The sequence below is a fragment of the Lytechinus variegatus genome, chromosome 7 (assembly GCF_018143015.1).
Source record: "Lytechinus variegatus isolate NC3 chromosome 7, Lvar_3.0, whole genome shotgun sequence".
NCBI classification, from domain to species: domain Eukaryota; kingdom Metazoa; phylum Echinodermata; class Echinoidea; order Temnopleuroida; family Toxopneustidae; genus Lytechinus; species Lytechinus variegatus.
Window position 1 is genome coordinate 41,775,234 of NC_054746.1, and position 27,301 is coordinate 41,802,534.

Below are 27,301 nucleotides of genomic sequence, written 5' to 3' on the forward strand. Positions count from 1 at the left end.
CTACTCCCACTCAAGGGTTCATTTCCGTCCTGCTTGTGAGGAATCTACAGGTCGGACTATGGTATGCCAATGTTGTACACAGCACACAATTTAAAAAAATAATTAAAATATCACTTTTGTGACCAAAAATACTAGTTTCAATACAGTTCCAATTTATTTTTCATTAGTAACTTGGGAGTAATTTTTGTACTCACCAGAGTGCTCGAAAATTTTTATTTTGGGAATATTTTTGTGTACGCCCTCTATTTGTGGAAAATAATATGGCAAGACAATTGTAGTTTTTCAATCTCTATTTTTAATTAAGAAAAAATAATTCAAAGAATCAAATTTACTTAAGTTATATCAATATGATGAAAAGCTGTAATGGAACCTGACAGTGTCAAAAAATCAACCATTTGTCCTAAAGAAAAATAGAAAATAAGCCAAACATTGCCAACCTTATTTCACCACACAGGGAGGAGTAACAGAGAACAAGGTTATATCATAACCTTGTTCATGAGTGTACTACACCTAACTACCGCTACCCTCCGCTGCACCTACCCGAACGCTAAGGGGACAAATACTCTCAAAAACTAGTGACAAACTGTGTCACATTTTTGGTAGGAAAGGCAAAACATTAGGTAGGACAAAAATAATCTACTTAAAAGCATTACCATATATTCTTTATTAGCATCACATTACTCAAAACTTACCTAAAAAAATTCTAAAATAGTGAAAAATAAGGTTTAAATACTCCATAAATTGTGCCTGGAAATGTATGCAGCATATTGATCCATTCCTAAATAGGCTATAGTGTGTGGGCTTGTTGCTAAAAATAGGCATTTCTAAGTCTTTGTGCTGACCTAGACTGTTTGAGCCTCTGAGGAGCTGTGGAAACATATCACATTGATAGATAATCAACCTGGCTGCCATAAAATGTGAAGGTGTCGATATGTTAAACTACATTGTTCATTCGAATAGAAACAAAAATTGAGGCCCACTCCCCTATTGACATGTTTTTGAGCAATTTTGGGTCTGACATGCACTTAGAAAATGTGTAATTTTGAAACCTTGTACTCAGGCATCACAAATTTGGTCTCAGAAGATGCCTAGGGCTTGAAAGTAAGCTGATTAGTGAGTTAAAAAAATATTCCTTCAGTCGCATAGTGTCAAAATTGGTCAAGGGGGGGGGGTGGTCAAATTGACCCCATTGCAAGGGTTAGGGTTGAATTTTAACTACAAAGACAACAATCTTTTTATTGTTTAAAATGAATTCCTTGTTCAAATTGAGATTGACACAAAAATCATTTTAAAAATTTGTGCAGAAGCCTCTTTGCCCCAAATTTTACAGCGGCACCCCTTCAATGTTTCACCGATTTTCCAAATAAAGTGTCCAAATTATCAGGAGCACAAGCTGCATCTTTTGAGCTGATCCCTTCTGGGTCTGAAACATCAACATTCTATAGCCCACCACTAATAATACATGACAAACGCTGATTTTCGAACCTTTGCCAAACATTGTATGTACGTGTAAATTCTTGCTCATATAGATCTCAGAAACTATTGGAGTGCCCATATGTGGAAGCTTTTTTATTTCATATGGTACCTCTGGGATGAAATTGAGGAAATTTGATGGATACATTTTTTTATTCATGATTGAAGTTTATATTTTGTAACAGCTTTTTTGTGGTTGGAGATAGAAAAAAGTTGGCCAGACCAACTTATAGGGCATGAAAATAGCTTTAAAATGACACAAAAAGTTAAACCAGCTCTTTAGTTGTTATACTTTTGGAGATATGGCCATTTGAATTTGCGACGTTGTGCTAATTAGAGGTTCTTAGCAAAAATATTTGAGTGAGTCCCAATCTGTTCCCAAAGTTTTACGAAAATCTGAGATGATGGCAGATTCTTTGATGATTTTTGACATGGAATGACCCATATCTGGGGCATTAAATTATTTGAAAATGAAAAATATACTTCATGATTTCAAAATCATGTGTGGATTTCCTCAGAAAAGGTAATTTTCATAGTTCAAACACAAGAGAAAAAAGCATGTTTTCTTAGTAAAATAACGAGTAGCTATATTTCGCATTCAAAATATAAAAAAAGTCAACATGGGCGGATCCAGGATTTTTGTAAAGGGGTTGGGGGCACATTTGACAAGCCAAAAAAAAAGGTTTTATCCCCAAATTTGGGTATTTCGTCCACGAAAAAATTAACAAGCAATAAAAAAAAGGTCATCGCTTTAAAAGGGGGGAGCACACTTCTGTTTTAATGGCATTTTTACATTACAAATTTTAAATGTGCCTTTGAGCTCAAAGGGGGGGGGGGGTGATCCCTCTGGATCCACCAGTGGGTCAACAGATGCTTATTGCCTTTTAATGCATGCTTGAATTCTTGGTCCTTTAACAATTTTGGCTACTCACTACCTGCTGTATTTCTTTGCATAGTAAAATATTCAGCACAGGTATGCAGCATACAGTGAGATCCTTAATAACCCAAGATACTGCAAATGCAAGAATTAAAATGTACATTTTTAACTATTTAGATGAAGATAATTAAATAATGATTTTCATTTATCCTCCTTACCTCAAATAAATTGAATCCACCGTTTATTAATCGTTATTTTTTGTCATACAGCCTTGTTAATGGGGTGATGGGATTACATGTTTTGACATACATGTACATATACATGTACATGTAAGTCAATATTCAGTTAATCAGGTTGATTTACAGGTAGACAGATATACATGAACATGTAGCCATTTGTTTGAGAAACCAAAGCTGCTGAATATTTCAATCAATCTTGATCACATTTTTCCTCATTTCTTTTCACCTACATGTAGGTTCTGCATTTGCATTAGCTCAAGAGGGTTTGAATCCAGATAGCAGCAACCCTCAACGGAATCCAACCGCTGAAAAGACTGAAAAGGTTTTGCATCTGGATGACAATGCAGACCAAAATGTTGATTCTGGAAAGGATTTAAATGTGCAATCATTAGAGACAGCTGCTCAATTGGAAGCAGGTGAAGAAGACACTCCAAAAGTAGTCCCAAAACAATCTGATAATCAAGAGCATACTGGGGCACAAGAAATTGTGAGAAAACATAATTCAATGCATTCAGGAAACTCTGAGCAACATAAGTCTTCCAATGAAAAATTAAAGCAGGAGCAAGTAAGGGACCAGAGTGTCACTGACGTAAGGACTAATAATGAGCGATTGCAACAGAAAAGTGATACAAACGTAAATCTTAATCCACAAAATATTATTGATGCAGCTGTCGAACATGATCAAACTGACCAATCAAGTGCAGCTAGCCAGCAAGTCAGACAAAAGAATACAATCCAGGATCCAAACCAACCTAATGTGGTGCAGCAACAGTTTTCTCAGGGTAATGATCAACAACACAATCAAATGCAAAAGCAGCAGCACATCCATCCTATTAGACAACCAAAACAAACTCAGCCATCTAAACAGGAGGATCAGGAAGCACAGACTGTATCTTCACAAGCACAAGGAAATGTTCCACAACAGCAGCCCATATCCGAACAGCCAGTGACTGATCAATCACCACAACAACATAGGTCTACTGAACAGCTACAACAGCCATCAACAGTATCACATGAAAATAATAAACAGCAAGAAGGAGATCCACAGGCGGAATCAGTTGGTGACCAACAATCTTCTCAGTCACAAGAACAAGAAGTTAAACTAACACAGACACAATCCAAAACACCACAAAATCTTAATCAACAGAATAATGCTCAGACACATCAATATATAAAGGGTAGCTCTAGAACAGTTGTACATGGTGATAAAGTAAAAGAAAGTGCCCCTTCCTCTAGTTCTTCATATAACCCTCCTGACACGCAACAGAGCGTCTCTGATAACCTACTCAATGACAACCATCAACATGAAGGAACTTCTGCTCAAACCGGTCATGCCACCATGGAGAAGACAGAGGAAGATGATGCAAAGGAAACCAAGGGTGATACAGCCATTAGAATGACCAGTGCATCCGAAAATGAGCAAATCTCAGATGATGACATCAAACCTCTGGCTAGTCCTCCTGTAGAGAATAATGAAAAAGGTAAAAAAAAATTTTTTTTTAGACTTATAACTTCTACTATACATGCGCCACAAAGATTTGTTATCATGAGAGGATTGTGGGTAACCAACTTTTTCCTAAGACATAAAAGGTACATGTAGCACAGGCCACGAGTGAGAATTTGAAATTTAAAGAAACTTTTAACTGAATAATGTATCCTGACCCCAGGGAAGAATAAGGATTGTGCAGTATGATAAGGGAAATCCCAGAAAAACTAGTATTTGAATGAAATTTGTATCACTTGAAAGAGAAACACTGATTATGCATGATGTGAAATACACTCTTGTTGACCAATCTATTGTGATAAGGATGAAATAGTTATGTCACAACAAGATGCAAGCTGTGCAGTATTATGAAATGTGCAAATTGTGTATTTCTAATTCTTGTACTCTTCATGTTGCTATGTTTAAAAAAAAAGAAATTGTGAGAGGGTGTGTACATTGTATGCTGGGATTTGAATTAAATGAGGTTGTTTCACTCTTTCACCGAATCCTCTCTTGGTAAGAGTAATAAGGGTAGAAAAGATTACCCAACAAGCGTATTAAGAATTCAATTTAAACAGTACATTTAAGTGTGACTCAGAATACAGAAACAATTTACATGTATGCAAGAAATATATTCTTAACAACATGAAAATTGTTCATATTCCTCTCATAATATTTTAAAAGATGTATTTTATCTGGAGGGATTATTCGGAAATGAAAGCAAAGTTTTATCTACATCTTATGGGAGTACCTATATTATTTATTACATTAACTTTCCGCTGGAATTTTCTTTCTTTAATCTGTTGATAACAAGTTTATTTCTGGAGTGCACGGTCTCTTTAGAGTCAAGAAACATTTAAAACATTGATGAATTATACAAGAAACATAATACATTTCTATGATTTATGTATAATGTATCTATTACAGAGAAAGTCGAGAAGCCAGTCGACCCAGAAACGCAGGAGAGATTGAGGAAAGGTAGGTTACCAAGTTTGGAATTTGTTCCAATAAAATTAGAATAAGTACCTTATTTTTTTTGGTAAAATCACATTTCAAACATTAAGTGAGCTCAAAGTTTCAGTTTATTATCTTTCATATAACTTTCTGATATGATGCATCCACTAAATCTACAAGATTACAAAATAGTGTTTTAAGGGCATTTATTCAGAAAAATTAAAACATTACTGAGACAGGGCACAAAGACCAGTATACAAATAAAAAGTTGAATGTTGTTTTAAGTGAAATGATGGTGTGTCTTTTATTTGGTGTGACAATTGAAAGAGGATACCAAAACTGAAGATCATGTTACTGCACTATATATAATGTATGCAGATATCCAACAAAAAATGGGTATTTCATACCTCAGTACATTTACAGTATTTAAGGCAATACTTCTTTCCTTTAACCCTAAATAGACTGGGCTATTTCAACGCCTAAGAAGACTGGGGGGGCTGATTCAGCCCCCCCCCTTATGATCTCGGCCGTCAATCGCGCGATCGCGACAAAAATTGGCACACGCATTACCCATGGCATTATCTACAAAACTATAACATCAAATTCTGCAAAAATCTCATGTTTCATTAATTATGCAAATTTATGCGTAAAATCATAAGTTTGCTCTAATTAACAAAATAATTCCCCTGAAATGCTAACTTTTGTTTCACATACTCTAGATAGGCATCTGATCAAAATTTTTTTTTTAAATTCAACATCACATTTATTTTCTTATGTATTCTATTGTTTTCTAAATTTCTTATGTATTTCTTTGTTTTTCAATGGAAATTGTTGGGGACTTTATTTTGACCATAAAAAAGAGAAAATCAATTGATTTTCAGCAGTAAAAGAAAAAAAAATAATGATACATTTATGAATTTTGGCTAAAAACACTATTTGCATTGGATTTGTACACAAATTCACGTTTCTGAGTATTTTTGGGTCTGCATGCACTTACAAAATGTTGCGTAATTTCCGAACCGCATACCCGGGGGTCACAAATTTGGTCTCAAAAGTTGCGCGAGACTTGAAAGTAAAAAGTCAGCGAGCGACGCGGTCAAAAAATTTTGCGCGGCTGATTTATCGCAAAAAATGTTGGGGGGGGCTGAATCAGCCCCCCCCAGTCTTTTTAGGGTTAATAGTAGGCCTACTTATTCTTGCTCTCCCTACCCCTTCTCTTTTTCAGGTGAAGAGCTTTACCAACAAGCTTTGGAACTAATTAATTCTACTGAAGACCAGTCTGATCTGTAAGTCATTCTAAGTATATTGATATGAGAATGAATGCAATGATATTTTGGGAAATAAAAATTTAATACATCATCATTTATATTGTACTGGTTTCAAAGCGCTTGTGTATTGCATTCAGCTTTAAATATTGCACTATTCATCCTTGCTGAATTTCGCCATATACAACGTATCTGATTATTTTATGTGATTTAACCATGAAAGAAAATTCAATATTGGGAAACCAAAAATCCATGTGCAGTCAAACTAGTTGTGTCATCACAATGCTTCTAGTGACCCTTCTTGCTAGAGCTAAGCACTGAGGGTAAAAGAAGAATTCATTTAGCTCTAGACAAGGAGAGACACAAGAAGCATTGTGATGTCATGGTTATTGACTAGTTTTGTTGAGCACTATGGCCCGAATTCATAAGGGTGGTTTTGAAAACCATGCAGATTTCCTGTATAAATTATGCATATTTTACCGCATATATTAAAAAATGTCCAGTGCTGATGCACACTTTTGTCACAGTGCGCCAAATTGAGGCCTGTTGCCGTGGTTATCCACGCTATTTTATTCCTGAGTCCACTGTTATTATTCATGAGTCCACTCTTCCAACAATGGACTCATGAATAAAATAGCGTATCTAACCACAGTAACAGGCTTCAATTTGGCGCATTGTGACAAAATCGTGCATCAGCATCAGACATTCTTTATACACGCGCTCGATATGCGCCAAATTAAGTGTAATTTATACAGGAAATCTGCATAAACCAAGGATTTAACCGTGGGTTTTCAAAACCACCCTTGTGTCCTGGCTTATTAAATATTAAGCAGAGATCAGTAATTTGATGATTGAATAACCTAACATACAGATAAGGAGAAGAATACTATTGATATTGGCTCCAATCAAGGTAGAATTTCTTATTTATCAAAATTTGGAAAACGAAGGCTTCGCTGTGGAATGATTATCTATGTTTGAAAGGTAGAAAGAACATAATTTCTTTTTTCCCAATCTTGGCTTGATGTGAAACAATGTCAAATTTTGATTTTCCATTTTCTGTAAAGATATTGATACTGTAAAGCTGTTATGTTCGCGAATTGCCAATTGGCCGTGACGCAAATTTAACAATGCGCTAAAATATTGACACATCAGTAATTGGTGCCAATGTCCCCAACAGCAAAGCTTTACTATTTCAAGCATCCTGTGTGGTGAATATTTGGAGAAAGGCACCTATATTATGTACAAAAAATAAGGTTAAAAAGTATGGTTAGTAATTCAAAAAGTTAGCTAGAATCTCACTTTTTTATTTCTCAAACAGAATCATAGCCTGAATTATTTCCTGACATATGTTTATCAATATTCATTTACTCACTGCACTATTATATTGTATTTTCCATAATATGGTATGATTTAATTGTCATCTGATTGACTCTATACACACGTATATTGGCAGCTTTTTGTATACTCATTAATATTCATAAGTCACTTGACCAGAGGTTTTGAGGTGTGAAATTTTGTTCACAAAATTCAAAATTTTTGTGCCAAAACCAACTTTTTAAAAAATGAATCTAACAAAATACAACTTCCAAAGATTACTCTTACAGATATCAAACTGGGACATGATTAATTTTCAGATCTAAAGGTACAAACAAAAAGGGTGTTTTTTCATTTTATGTAACTGTTTTTTTACAGTGACATATTTATGTACAAATGACACGTCACCATGGGGACTTTGAGTAGCATGTTTTTTCCCATTTTTTGCACTATTTTTGCTTCTGAAATGCTGTGAAAGTGTTTGGTACATCTTATGATGGCAAATTCAATAACTCGCGAAATGAGGACCCCTGTGATTTGTGAAAATAACAGCTAATAATCAATTTGAATTTGGGTTTATACATAAATCTCGTGATTAATTGGCAGAGCATACAAGCTTCTTGTAAAGGCAGCATACCTGGAACATCCTAAGTCTATGTCAATGGTCAGTTATTCCTTCCTGTTTGGTGACAAGCTACCTATGAACATAACTGGAGCTTATGACATATTCACCCGTCTTGCTAACCTGGGAGATCCACGCGGACAAGCAGTAAGATATCACATTTTTTTGTTTATTTTTTAGGACTGAGTAATAGTTACATATTCTATGAAAATTGATAGATTTATTGATATTTTCCCGTGATTCTTTTATCAATGAATGTTGTAGAAGTACTTGTGGACTTTTTATCCAAATTTTTATATTCAATTTGTAAATTGGATTGTTCTATAACAAAATTTTTGTTCGCAAGATATTTTTTATCCAGCCTGTGCATTGGTATACAAATAGTGAATAGGCATGAGTGTGATAGTACAATATTTTGCATATCTGAAAAATATTGAACGATTGCATGAATAAGAAATTTTACTATTTGTGTTGTACTCTTGGAAATCAGGGAAAATGCAAAGAATATTAGACTTTTTCTGAGGTTAATTCCTCAACAAGAAATCCTTCAGCAGCAGTGTGCATTCAGCTAGTTGGCCTTGTGTATATTGCTTACGTAGCGCAATGAACTGAACTGTATTGTGACATCTTTTTTAAAGCCGTGCATCGATACATTTTGGATGGTATATGTGAAATGGTAAGAATATTGCACATTCAGCCTCCTATTTGATTGTGTACAACAAGTTAATAGGAATTGTACAGTAATGAAATATTGAGTGATCAATCATGGAAACCCAGTACCTCTGTAATAGCCTTGCAATATTGCTTTATTATCTGTTACAAGGCAATTCATTAATGCATTATTAAGGAAATCCTATCATTAGTATATATGGGTTGTAAAATTTCAAATTGAGTGCTATGTTAATATTCCCTCTTTGCACAGGGTCTTGGTTTCCTGCATGCTACTGGTGTTGGATCTAACTCTAGTCAAGCCAAAGCATTGGTCTACTACACCTTCTCTGCTCTTGGTGGGGATGCTTTTGGACAAATGATGATGGTGAGTAGCTAGGAAGTGAAATATATCTTTCATGTGCATATATACACCCAGATTGGAAACTCCATATAATTGAATAGGTCGAGAATAACGCAAAGGGTATGAGACCAGTTCATGGTCTACTAAAGATTATGATTCTCTCAGTACAAGTTTACAAGTTCAAGTTTTTTTGTTTAAAGCCAAAACATCACATAATAATAATATCAATATATTTTACCATGCATATAACATGTAATTAATATATCAATTAGATTATAGCATAGGCATTTCATATGTGTAGATTATTTTGTGACTCTTCAGTCAGTAACTTTGAAAAAGAGTTATTTTTTCATTGTATGATTATGAAATGCATTTTCTTTAAGTCTTTTATCTCTGCTGGTGTACTTCAAAAATAAACAGAAAAACACCTCATGAAAAGTAAACAGTAGATGTTAGAAAATGATACCCAATACCGTGCTTTGCCTTTATAGGGCTACCGGTTTTGGTCTGGGGTAGGAGTAGCTCAAAACTGCGAGACTGCTATGTCATACTACAAGAGAGTAGCCAGTAAAGGTAAGATATTTTATGTTACCTGGTGATTCAGACAACAGTGTTTAAGAAAAAATATTGTTAATATCAATAGTATTATTACTCATATGTAAGAGCATTTATTCCAACTAATCTGGCATCATTTTTATCACATGCATCAAAGATAGAGTGAGAAGAGATCACTTTGGGATTTGTCTGTTTAATATCTTTCCACTGTCCGTCTGTATTCTAAGTGATCCAGTATCTAAAAAACTTGAATTGAAAATTAATCATACATACTTTCAAATTTTTTATATTGTGAAGGTCACGATATTTCATAGGTCACCAGCAGATCAATCCATTTCTGCATTTTTTGGAATCCATTAAATTTTTTTAAAGCAATTTTCTATTATGGCCCATGATTTTGACCCTATTTTCTCAATAGTGATAAAATTTGGAAAAATATCATGGCAAGGCGAAGGTCACAAAAGAGTTTAAATAACACTTGCATTGTTCAACAACTTGTTCAAGCTCATTGTTTTTTATAGCCAATAACTTTGCCCCTATTTTTTCATATGTGTCAAAATCTGGGAGGAAGATTTGTCATACAGATTTGAGGGTCACCACATAGTCAAAGGTATAAACTGTCTGGTCATACAACTGTTGGAGCGCAATGCACACGAAGCGGGGCAAGACTTATTTTGGCTATCCCACTTTATGATACATATATAGGCCTACATGTTTCTGCGATGATGAACAGGGACAATGTTTTTAATAGAGAGTGCAAGAATATAAATTATTAATTGATATTGATTGAATGCTGCCATTCTTTCTATCTATATCATTTAAATCTTTATTTTGGTTTAATTTTCAATCCATTTCTACCAATCTCCATTGATTTGCAAGAATACCCATGCTTACTTTTTGCTGTTCTTTCATTTGAAATATTGCCAGTAATAATCACTATTCACCATCAAATCTATCCATAATCTGTTGTATTATTGTTTACTGATCAAACAAGAGGCTTCTCAACTAGTTTACTTAAAAAAATGTCAATGACTAATCTATTCATGATTATAAATAATGTGTTTATATTTTGCTACCCATCTACAGATCCATTTGCACTTTTAAAGCATTTTATATTGTACTGATGCTTCATACATTGATTGAGTGGAGCGTTGTGGCCCAGTGGATAAGTCTTCTGACTTTGAAACAGAGGGTCGTGGGTTCGAATCCCAGCCATGGCGTAATTTCCTTCAGCAAGAAATTTATCCACATTGTGCTGCACTCGACCCAGGTGAGGTGAATGGGTACCCGGCAGGATTAATTCCTTGAATGCATGAGCGCTGAGAGGCAGCTCGAGCTAAAGCCGGGGTAATAATAATAACAACGCGCCTCGGAATAGAATATTTCTAGATAGATGGCGCTATATAAATGCCTATTATTATTATTGTGATTTCTCAACAGTTGCTGACAATGTGGTGGTTTCTTAATCAACGATCCGGGTGGGGGGTAATATTATGGTTCGAGTACGTCTCTTTGATGAGAATGAAGATCTAGACACTGATGCTGGAATGCTTGATGACGATCTCATTCAGTATTATCAATTTTTAGCAGACAAGGGTGATGTCACTGCTCAGGTATTATTCTTTATAAACGTGTTGAAAAAGAGACAAGAAATGTGATTGATCCCTGCCTGTCATTGGTGTATTATATATTCTGTGTATTTCATGTACTGAGAAGCGTAATTAGAAGTTAGAAAAAAGAATATGTATTTGAGTCCAATGTTAATATTTCAAAACTACTGTTGATTTGCCTGCATTACAGGCTTTTACGACTTGAAATTACATGTGATTTATACCCTGGGTATAATTTTGCAGTTTAAAAGGATATTGAATTTTTATTTTGGGGAATCGCATGTTCTACTAATTTTCAGAATTATTTCCATCTTGGAAAATATTTCAAAAATTATCCAGTTTCCTTTATTTCAATATTAACCACTTAAAAGAAGTTAATTGATCAGTATAGAAAATTTTTACATGAATGAATGGAACATTAGATATCAATGCTTACTTACCATGTAAGCCAGGCTGTAGACTTGGTGATATTGGGCTGGAAACTACCTGTATTATGATCAAAATTGTTTTTGTTTCTTGTTCCTACCAACACTTTGTAGGTTGGTCTTGGGCAACTCAACTATCAAGGTGGACGAGGAGTCCTTCGAAATCATCAGGTAAGTAGAAAGATTATTGTTGGAGTGTGTTTTATACAAAAGTCAAGGTGAAGAAACCATGAATTTGGTGGAATACTTATATATTCAATTAGACCTTATTAAGACATGATGTGAAAAAAATTGCTTGTATCACTTCTTTCAATGAAGAGAAAATGTAAACTTTTCAGAGGTGATTTTGAAAATATTCAACATTGAAGATTCTGATGACTACAGTCGACTTTGATATATGTGCTTTTCTCTCAAAGTTGTGGGCTTTTTTTCTGTAAAATCACTCGCTTAATTGAATATCATATCAAGGAAAAAAAAGAACCTTACAGTTAGTCTTAGCTCCATGTCCTGTGTACATTCATGTGAAATATGTTTCTCATAGACAGTTTTGAGAAATACATTTATTTACTATAATCTGCACACTGGGTAGATAACAGAGGATTATTCCATGCTTTGGACAGTAAATATTCACACTTACAGAGCTCATTGTTCTGAGGGACAATGTTTTAGGAAATCAATAAACCTATTGTTGTTTATCAGAGGAGTTTTATAAGGGGTTGAATTAGTTGTACACAGACAACCCTACTATTGTAATTGTATTTGAGTTAGTCATGGAGTAGGAGTATGCATCAATAGTGGTTGCTTCATGTCCTTTATCATGTGCTCCTTTGCTTAATGATGCTCTTATGTAGGGATGTTGTACCTATGCTATTTTCTGAAAGATATATCCCTTTCAAGGTGGAATCATGCATGCAGAATGGATGTGTCAATTACAGAAAGAAATAAAGAAAGAAAGAAGAATTAATTCAAATGAAAATGACTATTTTTCAAGTCATGAAAACTCAAGTTAATGACAATATATTATTTTCATCCAGAGAGCATTTGAGTATTTCACCCAAGCTGCTGAATCTGGTGATGCTACAGCTCAAGCCTACCTTGGAAAAGTAAGTGTATCATTGTGGGCCTGTGTCTCTAACTCCATATCATATATCCTACGTTTGTGGACATCCCATTAAGATGCATATTTATTCTACATTCAATGCTTTAATGAAATGACTAGGAAGTTATACTTGTAATCTTTCATTTTGATTGAAACTTTTGTGAACTGCAAACCTCTTTGAAATTTATTGTAATAATAATTTTTGCTATTATACACATCATTCTACACTTGCTACATCCGAACTAATTCTTTAAGCAGTTTATAGAATATTATCTTGGTCATGGGATATGGCCTATGAGGAATGACCCTAAAGTGAAAAATCAGTGAATTTGAACCTGTAAGTTAATCTGTTTTTTTCAACTGCATACCTTTCTGGAATAGATTCGCAAAAAAAAAAAAACGATTGAATAAGTTGATATGTCCTCTGTTTGGAATATATTGATTATACAAATGATTTTTGTTTTGATTTAGATGTACTCTGAAGGAGGACCTCTAGTAAAACAAGATAATGCTACAGCTCTGAAATATTTCAAGAAAGCTGCTGATCAGAATAATCCCATAGGACAGAGTGGACTAGGTCTTCTTTACCTGCATGGGCAAGGAGTTGAACGGGTAGGTGTTTTGGCATTACATCTTGTGGGTTATGTGTAGATAAATACCCAATCTATGAATTAAACAAAGCTTATACAAACAAGAATCGTGCCATGATGGTTAGTAGACATTCTATGTTTTTTGTCTCGCCCACCGGAGGTGAAGCCGAGACTTAGGGATCCAAATGTCGTCCGTCCGTCACAAATCTAATGACACATAACTCCACAACCGTAAGATGCTTTTCAACCAAACTTGGATGGTAGATGGACTTTGGGGACGTGCATCTTATGCTGCAGTCTGAGGTCACATGGTAAGGTCAAAGGTAATTTTCAGGTCAACGTTAAAGTTTACATGCAAGACTCTCTTATGACACCTAACTCCGCAACCGTAAGTCACTTTTCAACCAAACTTGGATGGTAGATGGATGTGGGGGACCTGCATGTTAGGCTGCAGTCAGAGGTCACATGGTAAGGTCAAAGGTCATTTTCAGGTCAACGTTAAAGTTTACGTGCAAGGCTTTTATGACAAGTGTTATTCCATCCCAGTCACTTCACAATGAAGTTCTGTTTGGTGCCCTCGCAAATCATGATATTTCTGGTTATTTTCATAAGTGGGCAAGACACAAAATCGCTTTTGCCTTGTTTTTTATCTTTATCATAAATGTTTTGTTTCATAATTTCTGTTTTATATGTTATAATCAAATTACACTAAATCCTAAATGTTAGTTGAACATTGTTCATACAAAAGAGTTCAGTTGACAGATGAAATAATTAATTTATCATGTGGATTATTATACAGGACCATGTTCAGGCATTCCAGTACTTTCAACAAGCAGCAGATCAAGGTTATGTAGATGGTCAACTTCATCTTGGTACAATGTATTATAGTGAGTATATTCAACATTTCACATCAAACCATGTTCGATTGTAGTCCAGGGATATACCTTAAGGGCAAACTAAAAGGGCATGAAGACACGAAAAAAAATTGCTGTATCCATACATTGAAATTAAGTACTTTTGTTTATAATGAGGTAATAGAATGTTTATAATTACAAATTCAATGATAGAATGCAGTTATCTTAACACTTTCTCCACATAGATATCAACAAGGTTTTGATACTAGTAAGCATCATATTATGTTTAAATAATGCATTGAGCATGTATGAAATTTGAAATTTTACTCGATATTACTAGTTGTATATTGCTTCGATGAAGGCATTTTTTTTCTAGTTAAAAGGCTTGGAAGCATTTAACCCCCCAAAAAAAGAAAACTTGGTGCCAATTGAAAGGCCATTTAGTTTCCAAAATTGATTGTAAGTCTAGTGATTAATGAAGATTGCAATTGATTGTTTTATTTATTGGAAGTTTAAATTAATTTGCTGTGATTAAAATTAATCATCCATTTCAAAATTGCAATTTGCTTTAGAATCACTACAAAGAAATTTCTTAAACCACCTTCTGAGTCTTTAGCAGAATTCGCTCAAATAGTAGATTAAGAATTTTCAGCAGTGTTTTTTATTTTCCTTTCATTTTAAGGTGGACTTGGAGTAAAACGAGATTATAAGATGGCAGTGAAATACTTCAATCATGCCTCTCAGTCTGGTCACATCCTTGGTATCTATAATCTAGCTCAGATGCATGCTACTGGTACAGGGGTCATGAGATCATGTCATACTGCTGTGGAGGTGAGATCATATTAACATCTAAATTAGTGGTTTCTTATTTGTTCTTAATTACAAAGGATTATAGTACTTTAACATCGTTTCAAAGTGGTTAGAATATTGATAATGAAAGCACCTTTGATGGAAAAGAAGACTCTACTAGGTGAACCAAAAGTTTTACTGCAGTCACTGTTGCTCTTTCTCCCTATGGCTTAAATTCACTAGAGACTAGCATATTGATCAAGCTATATTCACTCTGGTACCTTAATGTTGTGTTGTATTACAATGAGAAATTAAGGAAGACAATTTACTCAGAGAGATAATTGATTAAAAACATAATTTCTCCCCTGATATATGGCAAAGCAAAGCATTAGAAAACAATATTTTTAATGAAACAAAAAGGTCAACAGTCAATTTGTTAACAAGCAATCTTCAGTCTGTCCTTTATGTATATGAATCCACAAATCAGGGTTTAGGTGTCACTTATTATTAATATCAATCAGCAAAGTTTAGTAGAATCCTTCATGCACAACGACAACATCTTTTTTTTTCTTTGCAGTTGAGATGAGATTAGGTTGAACAAATTTTCAGTATACTTTGAATTTGAATTTCAATGAATAAAACTGTTTTAATATTATCTTTCAGCTGTACAAGAATGTTGCTGAGAGAGGAGAATGGTCTAGACTCCTTGAGTCAGCTAGGAAAGCCTATGTTGACAGGAAGATACACACTGCTCTTCTACAATACTCATTCGCTGCTGAACTTGGATATGAAGTTGCACAGAGTAATGTGGCATACCTATTGGACAGAGGTAAGACAGAGAAAGACAGAACTTCATTGGCTGATTCATATTATACTATTTTCTGTAACGTTTTAATGGGGGGGGAGGGGCGGGGCATGGGCGTGGCCATATTGTTCCGTCTGTTTTCAACTCCACTACGAAAGAATTATAATGTTACGGGCCAATACATTAAAGCAAGAATATTATCTTCTGAATTTTAAGGGCTGACTTTATATTCAAACATGGATGCATATGGGAGTTACAATGAACTGAGTAGTTTGTGAGGTATGGAGATCAAATGTCAAAGGTCACATACATTGTACTTGTGATTGCTCATTAACCGTTTGAGGTATCAACTTCTTAATTAGAGGATTTACCGTAAGTAACGTTCTATTAACAGCACCTTTTTTTATTTTTTAAAATTTTACTTCAAAGTTGGGGGTATGGTTAATCCACGGGTGCAGTTTATAGTGCGTTACTTACGGTATGCTTACTGGAATGACAATGGTCTGTTATAATCAATTCTGATTTTTAAAACAATGCTTAATGATTGCTAATATATCCAAGTGTTTGAAATAAAAGAAAAAACAACATGAAAAAATAATTTTGGTCCTTCATTGCCAGATATGGTCAATTTTGATGAATAAACATTTATTTCAATAAATATTTTCTCCCCTGCAGGTTGCTCCAAAAGTGTCTAATATCTTGCCATCATAGATTTGAGATTAAAGTTTTCATATTTCTTGTTATGATGTACACAAAGCCATTCTCTGATTGTATACCTTGATTGTTAAGTGGTAACACAACATTTGCTCTGGAGAAAGTTGCTCTGGGTTTTCTTTCATCTATAGGGTTAGGGTTGCTATAGGGTTTTATATTAGATATAGAGTTAAGATTAGGATAGGGTATAGTGTAAAATCCAGGGTTGAAGTTGGTCATTCCATGGGATTTTTTAATTTACAGCAGAGCAAATGTCATGGAACCTGTGAAACAACCCATATGCTGTTGTATTATTGTGTATTTCTATATCTTTTATTGTATTTCAGGTGAAGTAAATATATTTGGATTCAATGAAACATACCAAAGAGCCTTGCTTCATTGGCAAAGAGCTGCAGCACAAGGTAATCATTGATATCTTTATGATATGCATGTAATCATTCATTATAAGCATGGCAATGATCATTCTATTTTGGTCAAAGATTTAATCAAGGAACGCTGTATTCAGATTATTATCTAGAATTAGTGTGTGATAATTTACTTTATATTTTTTGTGTTGTCATAATGGATAGTATTCTGATGATTAAACCTAGGTGTTTCTGTACTGTGATGTGGTATGCATGCTGATTGGTATTGCTCAAACAGGTCATTATCAGCCACAAGTCTGTGACATACCACTTTTTCAATAATCTTAGTGACCTTGCATCCATGTCAGAAGACCGTAGCGAAGCGTCACTTGATTCCCCCAAGGCGGGAAGTTTATCACATGAGAGACAGCTTTGAACTTTTCATAGAATCCTATCCCATGCATGTGAAAGTTGAAACCATAAACTACCTCTCTGATTCGACAAGGGCTTTTAAAAAACATCATTTTTTGTGTTCATGCTTTCCTCATCCAGCTGTTAAGACATGGATGTTGCTAACTTTTCTAAAAATCTCCTAACATCCCAAGCTATATCTGTTGCTTGGTTTCAACTTTGATAATTTGTTTTGATGGGGTTGTTGGGGGGGGGGGACTTGCTTTTGATGCTGTGTTTACAATATGACTGAGCAGTACTCTTTGTTTTTATTTCTTTTGACAAGGTTACACCCATGCTAGAGTCAAGCTAGGTGACTATCACTATTATGGTTATGGGACCGATGTGGATTATGAAGCCGCAGCTTTACATTACAGACTTGCATTTGAACAGCAACATAATGCACAAGCCATGTTTAACTTGGGATACATGCATGAACAAGGATTGGGCCTTAAAAGAGTAAGTATGATGATGTCATCTCTCTTTTGTTTTTACTCTTAATTCTGTATTTCAACACTGATTGTTATAATCATTCTCATCATCGTTATCTATGACACCATACTTGCCAAGACACCATCACATTATTGTTTTCATTATTACCCACATAGTTATTATTGTCTTTTTTATTTCCCTATCATGACATCAACATCATCATCATTATCATAATAATAATCATCACCATGATCATTGTTATGTCATCAACGACATCATGTTTACATCAACTTCATTGTTCTTTTAATTATTATTATTATTATTATTATTATTATTATTATTAAAGGCATCATAGAGGCATGTAGTGATTCTTACTCCCATCTCTTAATCAGAGGGTGCTGGGTTCAAATACTTTCTCAGCATTTTTTTTTCAGCTAAAAATATGATCCATATTGTGTTGCACTCAATCCAGGTGAGGTACTTGGAGTTTAGGGTCCTTTTGCATAAAAAAATCATATTTCATAATTTTAATATCCAATGGTAACTATCATGATAATCCTGGATTCTGATTGGATGCTAATCATCTTTGGAATTTACCATTAGATTGATAAGTTATCATAAGAGAAGCTTTTATATAACAGGACCATGGGACACGAGTATATCACATGAATCGTATAGCAAGAAAAAATTGACAATAAAAAGCCTCTGCTCAATGCATTTATCGTATCAGTAGACAAAAATGCAATTTCAATTTATGCATAGATTTAGGTGCAAACAGTTTGAAATACTTAAAAATAATAAATTGTCACAATCAAAAATAATAAAAAAATCAATTTCTTTTATATTACAACCATCAAATCAACAAGATATACCAAAAATAGTAAAATGTGAAAAAAAGGAACAGTGCAATTCAAATAAGCTTTTCTCTTAAGCTAATACTTCAAAAGAATTTGACAAAGAATGCTATTTTTCATATTTAATGACAATCCAGACACCTCTATTATACAAATATGCAATGTATGTGTGTCCTATAACAGTTTAAGTCAAATCTTTCTGTTATAGCAGTTTAAATGTATTTTGGTGTTTTTTTCCCATTCATCTTTTGTTTTTCATCATTTTTTTCAATGAAAATCATTAGACCATTTAACAACTAAAATTAATGCTTAATCAAGCATACCATTTTGCATGAAAAAAAATCACCCTTTCATGAATTTTGTCTCAAATTAATTTTGCACACAGTACAAAAATGAACCATTTTCAGCGTAACATTTGTAAAATGTAACAGCGTAACATTTATTACATGTAAAAAAAAGACTTGATATCGTCACTGGACTGCAAACAACTTGGGGGTCGACTCAAATCAGGTCCAATCAATTCTGATTGATGAGTATATTTCAACCAGATTCCCCACCAATCCTACTGCTTAACCTCAATCTACCAACTATGCCGCTGAAATGTTAACTACCATAGTTCCCTCAGCCATATAGCTCACTCCTCTCGTGGGAGTTATGGATTATCATACAATCACTGCTATGAGAAACTTGGAATAATAACCCTACTTTACATGTATATGAGACATACAAGATAAAAGTTTATTGGAACCTAGTCCTTAAATTAGATATTCATTGACTTTTAAATCAAAGTTATTGTATTGCCTGTTTTCACTATTTTGAAACAATATCTTCTGGTAATTATCAATTAGAAATTGCCTATAGAGCTCTCAGAATAACACCAAGATGTATGACATCACAGACCAAGATTACTAGTATACTTCCACATTATATTTTCAATGGCGTCTGTCTTAATGTGTGATAAATTATCTTATTCTAAACTCCTTGCATGATTGTTTGAATGAAAAATGAACCAGTGTAAAAATTAGAATAATTGGCTTGAAATTGATGCTATTGCATTTATTTATTTATTGATTTACTTATTTATTTATTTATTCTATTTATTTATTTATTAACCCATTGCAGCCATGATAGTTGGATTATTGACAATGCAACTGTACATTAATTAATTACAGTAACCGAAACACTGAGGAATCAACTTCATATCACATGTACATGTAGGTCTATGTATTCATTTATTGGATGGACAGTGATTTTTTTTTTTTTTTCAATGTTGTATATCCATGTGCAATTCAGTCTTTGTAACTGCGATGCATGATTTAATAAATACCATACCAATGATCTGATTACATTTTGGGGTCACAAGGTCAAAGGTCACAGATGTCATACCTAAAAATATTCTGTTCTCACAATAGCTGAAGAGCTGTGTGAGGGTTCAATTTCAAACTTGGCTCATCTTTGTAGGAGGTGTGAAGATCTAATTAAATTGTGGTTATGAGGTCAAAGGGCACAGATGTGATTATCATGGAAATATTTTGTTCTCACAAAAACTTAAGAACCTTTTGAATAGTGCTGCAAGTCAGGCGGCATGTTCGGGTTCGGTTAGGTTCGGCAGGGTTCTGCAGTTTTTTACCGAAGTTTGGTTCGGTTCGGGGTTCGGCAATAAATGCCAAATTAAATTTAACATATAAAGATCGCCCACCCACAATCAAGTTATCTCCAGGATGATCTGTCATATATTTATAATAAATTTTGTTTCTAAAAAGAATAGTTATGAAAATTGTTGAACTTTCTTTTGTTTTAATCTTTAAACAAATAATAAGTCATTTCTACTTTCATTTTAAAATGAAAATTAAAAAAAATCGAAAGAAAAAAATAATGATATCGAGAGAGTCAGGACAGAAACAGAATTACAAAGATCAGAATATTTTTTTTTTCATGATTATTTCATGTAGCTATGATTATGATCGATTACGATTGATCGGGAATGTCGAAACAGTAGACAAACAACCTCCACTCAACTGTAATTATACCGGTAAAATTCACATTCCAAAGAATATGAGTGTTTTAGAAAGTCCCTATTTTCTGAAAAGTGGTAAAATCTGGTCAATCAATTACTTTAAAAAGATAAAATATCAATCCATTCTTGGTCCAGAAAGATCGACGCTACGTGACTTCAAGCATATTTCCAACACGAAAATGAGTACATGGGACTGTACTGTGTATTTTAGTGTTGTGAAATCACTCGGCGTTGATCGTCAGAACTAGGACGGAAATGATAATTTATCATTTCATTTTCAGTAATTGACCAGATTAAACCACTTTCAAGAAAATAGTGACAACGGAAAAACGTTTCAAGTTCGGAATACGAATTTTACCTGTATAATAGCAACCGAGAGCAGGTTGTTTTGACTTCCTGTTTCAACTTTCCTTACCAACCATTTCCGGAACATCGATCAGGGAACATGCGTTGATTTGGTTTGAATTTTTATCTTTTCTGTTTTTTCACCCTCATTCCTTCATCTCTTATTTATCTTTTATATTAATATGGAAATTTCAGAAGGTGGAATATATATACTTTACCACTACTTTGTCAGTCACAAGAAATTAATTTGTGTCTTGTCTTTTTCTTTTTTTAAATACAAAACGATTAAATGTATGTCCGATTACAGCAATATGTAATTCAACTACACTTTTTAACTGAGTTAAGCTTAAAATGTCCCCACATTTTATAAGGAAAAAAATATATTCATGTTTATAAAAAAAAATTGAAAATGATAAAAATTTAATCAAACACGAGACCGAAACTGTCATACTTTGTCATTTACGAGGAATGAATTTATGTCTGGTTCTTTTTCTTTATTAAATACAAAATGATTAGGTCTGATTACGATCAGGATCGATTATGGCAATACGTAATTACACCACAATTTTATACCGAGTTTAGCTTCAAAATGTCCCCTCATTTTATCAAGAAAAAATATATTTATGTTAATAAAATATTCTTAAGTTGATAACAGTTCAATCAAAGATGAGATGGGAGCTATCATAGTGCATTTTAGAAATATATTGAGTGGAATTCTCTTTGTGCATAATCACTAACCAATATTTTTTTTTAAATTTTATACTTAAATCTATGTAGTCATCACACTTATGCATTGCAATTAACATACTTTTTTTTTTTTTTACCGAACATGCGAACCAGGCCTTTGCGTTCGGTTTGGTCCGCTTCGGAAGTGCCAAGTTAGGTGAACTTCCGTTCGGTTCGCCGGTTTGGCTGCAGCACTACTTTTGAAGGTTCAAATGCAAAGTTGTTTTCATATATGCTTGACAGTGATCTGTGTAGATCTTTGGGGTAACAAAAGTCTTTTTCTTTATCGTTAGAAGTTGGGTGTGTTCATGTATATATCATAATTTGACAAGTGCAGAGGCCTAAATTTTTAATGTGCAGTTGAGTTTACATCAAGCGTTTTATTTCATGCATCTTTGTCTGCATATCGACAAAGAACAAGTTACCATCCATGCATAGGGCTTTTCACTGTGAATGCATGGTTTCGTTGAAGTGGTTTTAAAATATTACCTGACTGAGTCTACATGCTACATACATGCATATAGAAAAACACTGTACTTATGCATCAAATAAAGTTGTGAAAAAAATACATGAGGAGTAGTTAATTACAGTGAGTCCCTTATCTGCTCTAGCTGTCTCATCATTTTTATATCATTATTATTACCTGAATGATGATAATTATTTATTGATTTGCTAGTATTTAGTGGAATGTTGTAATTTACCCTAAACTAGTCAAACAATTTGCCCCAAACCTTCACATTTACAAAAATTAGACATGTAAGCCCCCTTGTCAAGGAAATTGAAGAGAAAGGCTCCTAAAATTGCTATTTCCTTTTCAAACTAATTCCACTGTATCTGTTTAACATTTTGCTTGCTGAATTTCTTGCAGGGGATATAAAGATTGTCTTCACTAGTATAAGCTTTTGAAATTGAAAAAGTATTAACGCATTTACTCATTAATATTCTGGAGATGTTACTTGGGCTAACAAGCTTAAAGATATAAGGAAATTTTCTAGTATGAAGGTATTGTAGAAAATAAAAGATTTTTGTGCAGTTTGCTTGGGCTCATAACTCTTCTTAATATATAACTTCTTTAATACATTACGCATATATTTTTTATATGCCCGTCTTGACGGGACATATGATGGTATCACGCTTGGTGTCAGACACTTTGACATCATTTCATTGGATTCTGTACAAACTCATTTTGATATCTTTACCACAACAGGAATTTACCTTTAACTTACACTAGGCTCATATAATTTGGTTTGTATAATACTAGCATGGATCCGGGAAGCCTATTGATTTTTAGGTCCAAAGGTCAAGGTCATAGTGACATTTTCATCGTACCCTTCTGCAGTCCTTGTAAACATGATAACTTCAGTTTATCTTAACATAGGCTCATATAATTTGGTGTGTATGTTACTAGCAGGAAGCCTATTGATTTTGAAGTCAAAAGGTCAAAGTTATAGTGACATATTTTCATTGTACCCATCTGCAGTCCTGTTAAATGTGAAAACTTCAGTTTAACTTAATCAAGGCTCATATACTTTGGTGTGTATGATACTAGCATAGATCCCAGGAACTTTATTGATTTTGAGGTCAAAAAGTCAAAGGTCAAGGCCACAGTGACATGTTTTCACCTTACCCTGCTGCTGTCCTTGTAAACGCGATAACTTCAGTTTAACTTAAGCTAGGCTAATATAATTTATTGTGTATGATACTAGCATGGATCCCAGGAACCCTATTGATTTTGAGGTCAAAAGTCAAGGTCACATGACATATTTTTATCGTACCCTTCTGCCGTCCTTGTAAACGCGATAACTTCAGTTTAACTTAAAGGTCAAGTCCACCCCAGGAAAATGCTGACTTGAATAAATAGAGAAAAATCAAACTAGCATAGTGCTAAAAATTTCATCAAGATCAGATGTGAAATAAGAAAGTTATCAGATTTTAAAGTGTCGCTTATTTTTCACAAAACAGTGATATGTACAAGGAGGTGACTCAGTCAATCATGTCCATTACTCACTATTTCTCTTGTTTTTTATTGTTTTAATTATACAATATTCCATTTTTTTAAAGATTTGACAATAAGGACCAACTTGACTGAACCATGTAGTACTAGCAGAGCCCGTGGAAATTCCACGGGCTTTGGGGGTGTGATTAAGTTAAATAGAATTTGATGTAGATTGACCGGTTTATTAAAGATAGGGAAAGAAATAAACATTTGAATATTTTTAAGAGAACATTTTAGAAGGTTGTGGTTGTGGTTTGAAAGGAATGTGAAAGTTCGGTTTTTATTTGAAGTTGTAATTTGTTTTGAAAAATATATGAAAAGGTAATAGTGAGAAAGTAAAAAGTGATAAAGAGTTTAGGATTTTGGTTAATAAAAGAAGTACAGATAAGAGAATTAAAAATGTTATTAAAGTTGGACGAATATGATATATAGTTAAACTAGGGTTTAAAAATACTGCCCTCATTTCAACTACAAAAAGGGAAGTTTAGAAAGTATTTGGTTTTGGAGGATTTACATTGACCCTTTTATTTACTTGTTGAATGTATTTCATTGCATTAGCTGATATTCATTTTATTGTCCCCGCCATTTATTTTTTAATTTTTTTTTACTGTTTTTTATTTCTATTTTTCCAAAAAGTAAAGAAGGAAGAAAACATTTTAAAAAGATGCAAGTTTATTTTTTTCAATTATTTTTTGTCCCTTTATCACTTAAAAAAGGATTAAAGAAAGAAAATAATAAGGAAGTATAAAGGAAAGGAAGGACGAAAGAAAAGAAAGAAGACGAAGTGAAAGGTAAAGAAAGGATAAATAAAAGGAATGAAAGAAAGAACAAAGTGGTTTAATTTGAATTTAAGGAAAAATAAAGTATTGCAGAAAATTTCATAAAAACTATGATTCAAAATTTAAAAAATTATTTTGACATTGAGAAATTTGCCTAATTTTACAAAACAATTATATGCTCATCTTGGTCAATGTGCAAATTACAGAGCTGATTATGTCACTAACACATTCTAATATAAAAGTTGGTATATTTTTTTTTTCAGCTAGAAACCTTTGTAAAAATAACACATCAAGATTTGTTGTCAAGAGTGCAGATGCTTGGAAAAGTCAGCTGATAACTTACCTGTTCACTTATGGTGACGTCAACGTGCATGGCGTAAAATATGCGCAGAATTGGATGCGCACAAACGTAACGGGAGAACGTACTTAATACAGGGTTCCTTTTTAAAACCTGAAATAATAGATTGTAAAATATTTATGTGCCTTCGCTTTCTTGATCAATAAGGCCATTGGAATATCCATAGTCTGCAATAGAAAGCAACCCCAAATGGTCTTATTTTGTTTACCACAGCATTGAGAGAATAATTTATAACACTAGCATTCACATGTGGCAGAAAAAAACCCTGCCAACTGAAGATGATTTATTTTGCTCCCCATTTGCGACATTTGGACATTAAATGCATATTTTATAGGCGGCGGTAATGCAGAGATGTAATTAATGTGATTTATAATACATCAATAGTAAAAAAATGGCAGATGCTTTATAATGAATATCTGAAGTAAGTAACATATTAATCCCAAACTGCTTGCCTTTTACAGAAGAGTTGACTGAGAATCTTGTTAATATTAAAATGAATCCGATGTTGTAGCAGAAAAGGTATTCATAAATAATCTTCTCTGAAGTCCTTTCATGTCACTCTGGACTGTAGTATATTTTTTTTCTCTAATACGATATCCTTAAAATGGTAGAAAGGTATTCAGAGGGGAGTTGAAGTGAATTTTGATGGTTTTGGCTTTTTTTGCACCAAATTGGCTATACATTTTCTTTCCATTGTGCAGTGAATTTCTATCCAGTTGATGATATTTTTATTAAGAATTCAAGAAAATTTAGCTAACGTTTATAGGTGTCTGCTCTGAAAATTCTATCACTATGGTATAATTTGCATACTCAGCTCCTTATTGCAAATAGTAAGACTGTCCACTCAAAAGCTATTTTATTCACATGGTCATTACTGTATACTTAAAGGTGATTTCAAATCACCTGCTAATGGATTTTGCTATCTTTGAATATCTAGACTGTATTAAAGTGTTTGAAGTCAACAGTGTTGAAAACTTGAAATTGCTTTATATTGTAGGGAGCCATTTTTCATTTTACCAGAGCCATTTTTTTCATGATTCAGCACATGGTTTCACATCGCAGTTTGTCTTGCTTGTTTATAAATTCATTTAATGATAAACATTGTTTATTAAATTGTTATTTACTTTTTCTTCATAGTTATTAATTGTTCAACTATTATTAAATTTAATGTTCATTTACATGTAGATATCATGTTTATTGTTTGTATCTTGTATATTAAATTAATTGGACGTTCTAACTTTACAATTTTGTCCATCAAATTGAATATCATGAATGAAGTTTATCAAATTTGAACAGAATTTGTATTTAGAGGAATCCTTTTATACTTAAAAACTCACTTGAAGATTATTTTATGAAATAGTGAATGCATCACACGTCAACGTCATCATGTCCACATATCAACTATTACTCAATCTAAGCTATGCCTATGCCAGCGCAGCCACTGAACATGGTACAGGTCTCAGACAATCAATCATCACCGCAACACAGGCGGATATGAAACTGCAAATAGCGCCAATACTTACACTCTCGCACTGACTGTTACCAAAAATCTCCAATGAAAGACCTCATTTGGTCTTAAAATTGCGGGATCTGTGCCACATTTCCAGAGCACCAACTGGCTTAGTTCAGATTTAAGAAGCGGAGTCGCCAAAAATTACTCTTAAAAAAAATGTGATTTTCTTCAGAGTTCACGACCTTATTTTCGTGCAAATTTAGGATTTTATCTTCGAAATTAATCCAATTAAAAATGAAAATTTTTACTTTCAAAGCAACGGTGAGACTTGGCGCCGGTGCCGTGCACCATTTTGAAAAATAGAACCCAGGATATGGAAAGTTTGAAACTCGATGCATATTTTGATTAAGTGCCGTGTGCATGATTCTAAAGAATCCACTCAGTTACACTTCAGAACTCAACGATGCATAAAAGTAAAAACTGCTCTGCGCTTTCCTGGCTGTCTGACTACTAGCTATTCAGTTGTAAATGGGAGACTGAATTGGCGCGAACGGGAGCGATTTTCATGTTGGGTGTCACTTGGTACTTAGGACATTTAGGCAGTTGCCAGAGCTATTCTAAAGCACACAAGGGCGGGATTGCTCGTAGCTCCTGTCTATTTTCAACCTGGAAGTCAATATGTATTTTTATACAGTATTGATAATTGTCAGGCTCCTAGCTGTTTAATGCAGCAGAGCGGATGGAAGTTGCTTTCATTACCTAAGCTCTCTCCATCATTTACATTCCTCCATATACCTGGGTACAGGTGTATTATATCAAGAGAATTTAAGAGATGAAAACAGATAAATTTGGAAACAGTAGTGCTCC

At 33.8% G+C, this 27,301-nt stretch overlaps 1 protein-coding gene across 1 annotated transcript in view; it reads left to right on the plus strand.

Annotated features, from left to right (window-relative positions):
* Positions 1–27,301, plus strand: part of LOC121419330 (protein sel-1 homolog 1-like) — a 56,546-nt gene that overhangs the window by 2,592 nt on the left and 26,653 nt on the right. The window contains 15 exon segments of the mRNA XM_041613744.1: positions 2,826–4,070; positions 5,000–5,050; positions 6,252–6,312; positions 8,212–8,374; positions 9,150–9,263; positions 9,731–9,812; positions 11,235–11,407; positions 11,944–12,000; positions 12,864–12,932; positions 13,400–13,540; positions 14,318–14,405; positions 15,055–15,203; positions 15,825–15,990; positions 17,007–17,081; positions 17,761–17,933. Coding sequence (XP_041469678.1) covers positions 2,826–4,070; positions 5,000–5,050; positions 6,252–6,312; positions 8,212–8,374; positions 9,150–9,263; positions 9,731–9,812; positions 11,235–11,407; positions 11,944–12,000; positions 12,864–12,932; positions 13,400–13,540; positions 14,318–14,405; positions 15,055–15,203; positions 15,825–15,990; positions 17,007–17,081; positions 17,761–17,933 — 2,807 coding nt within the window.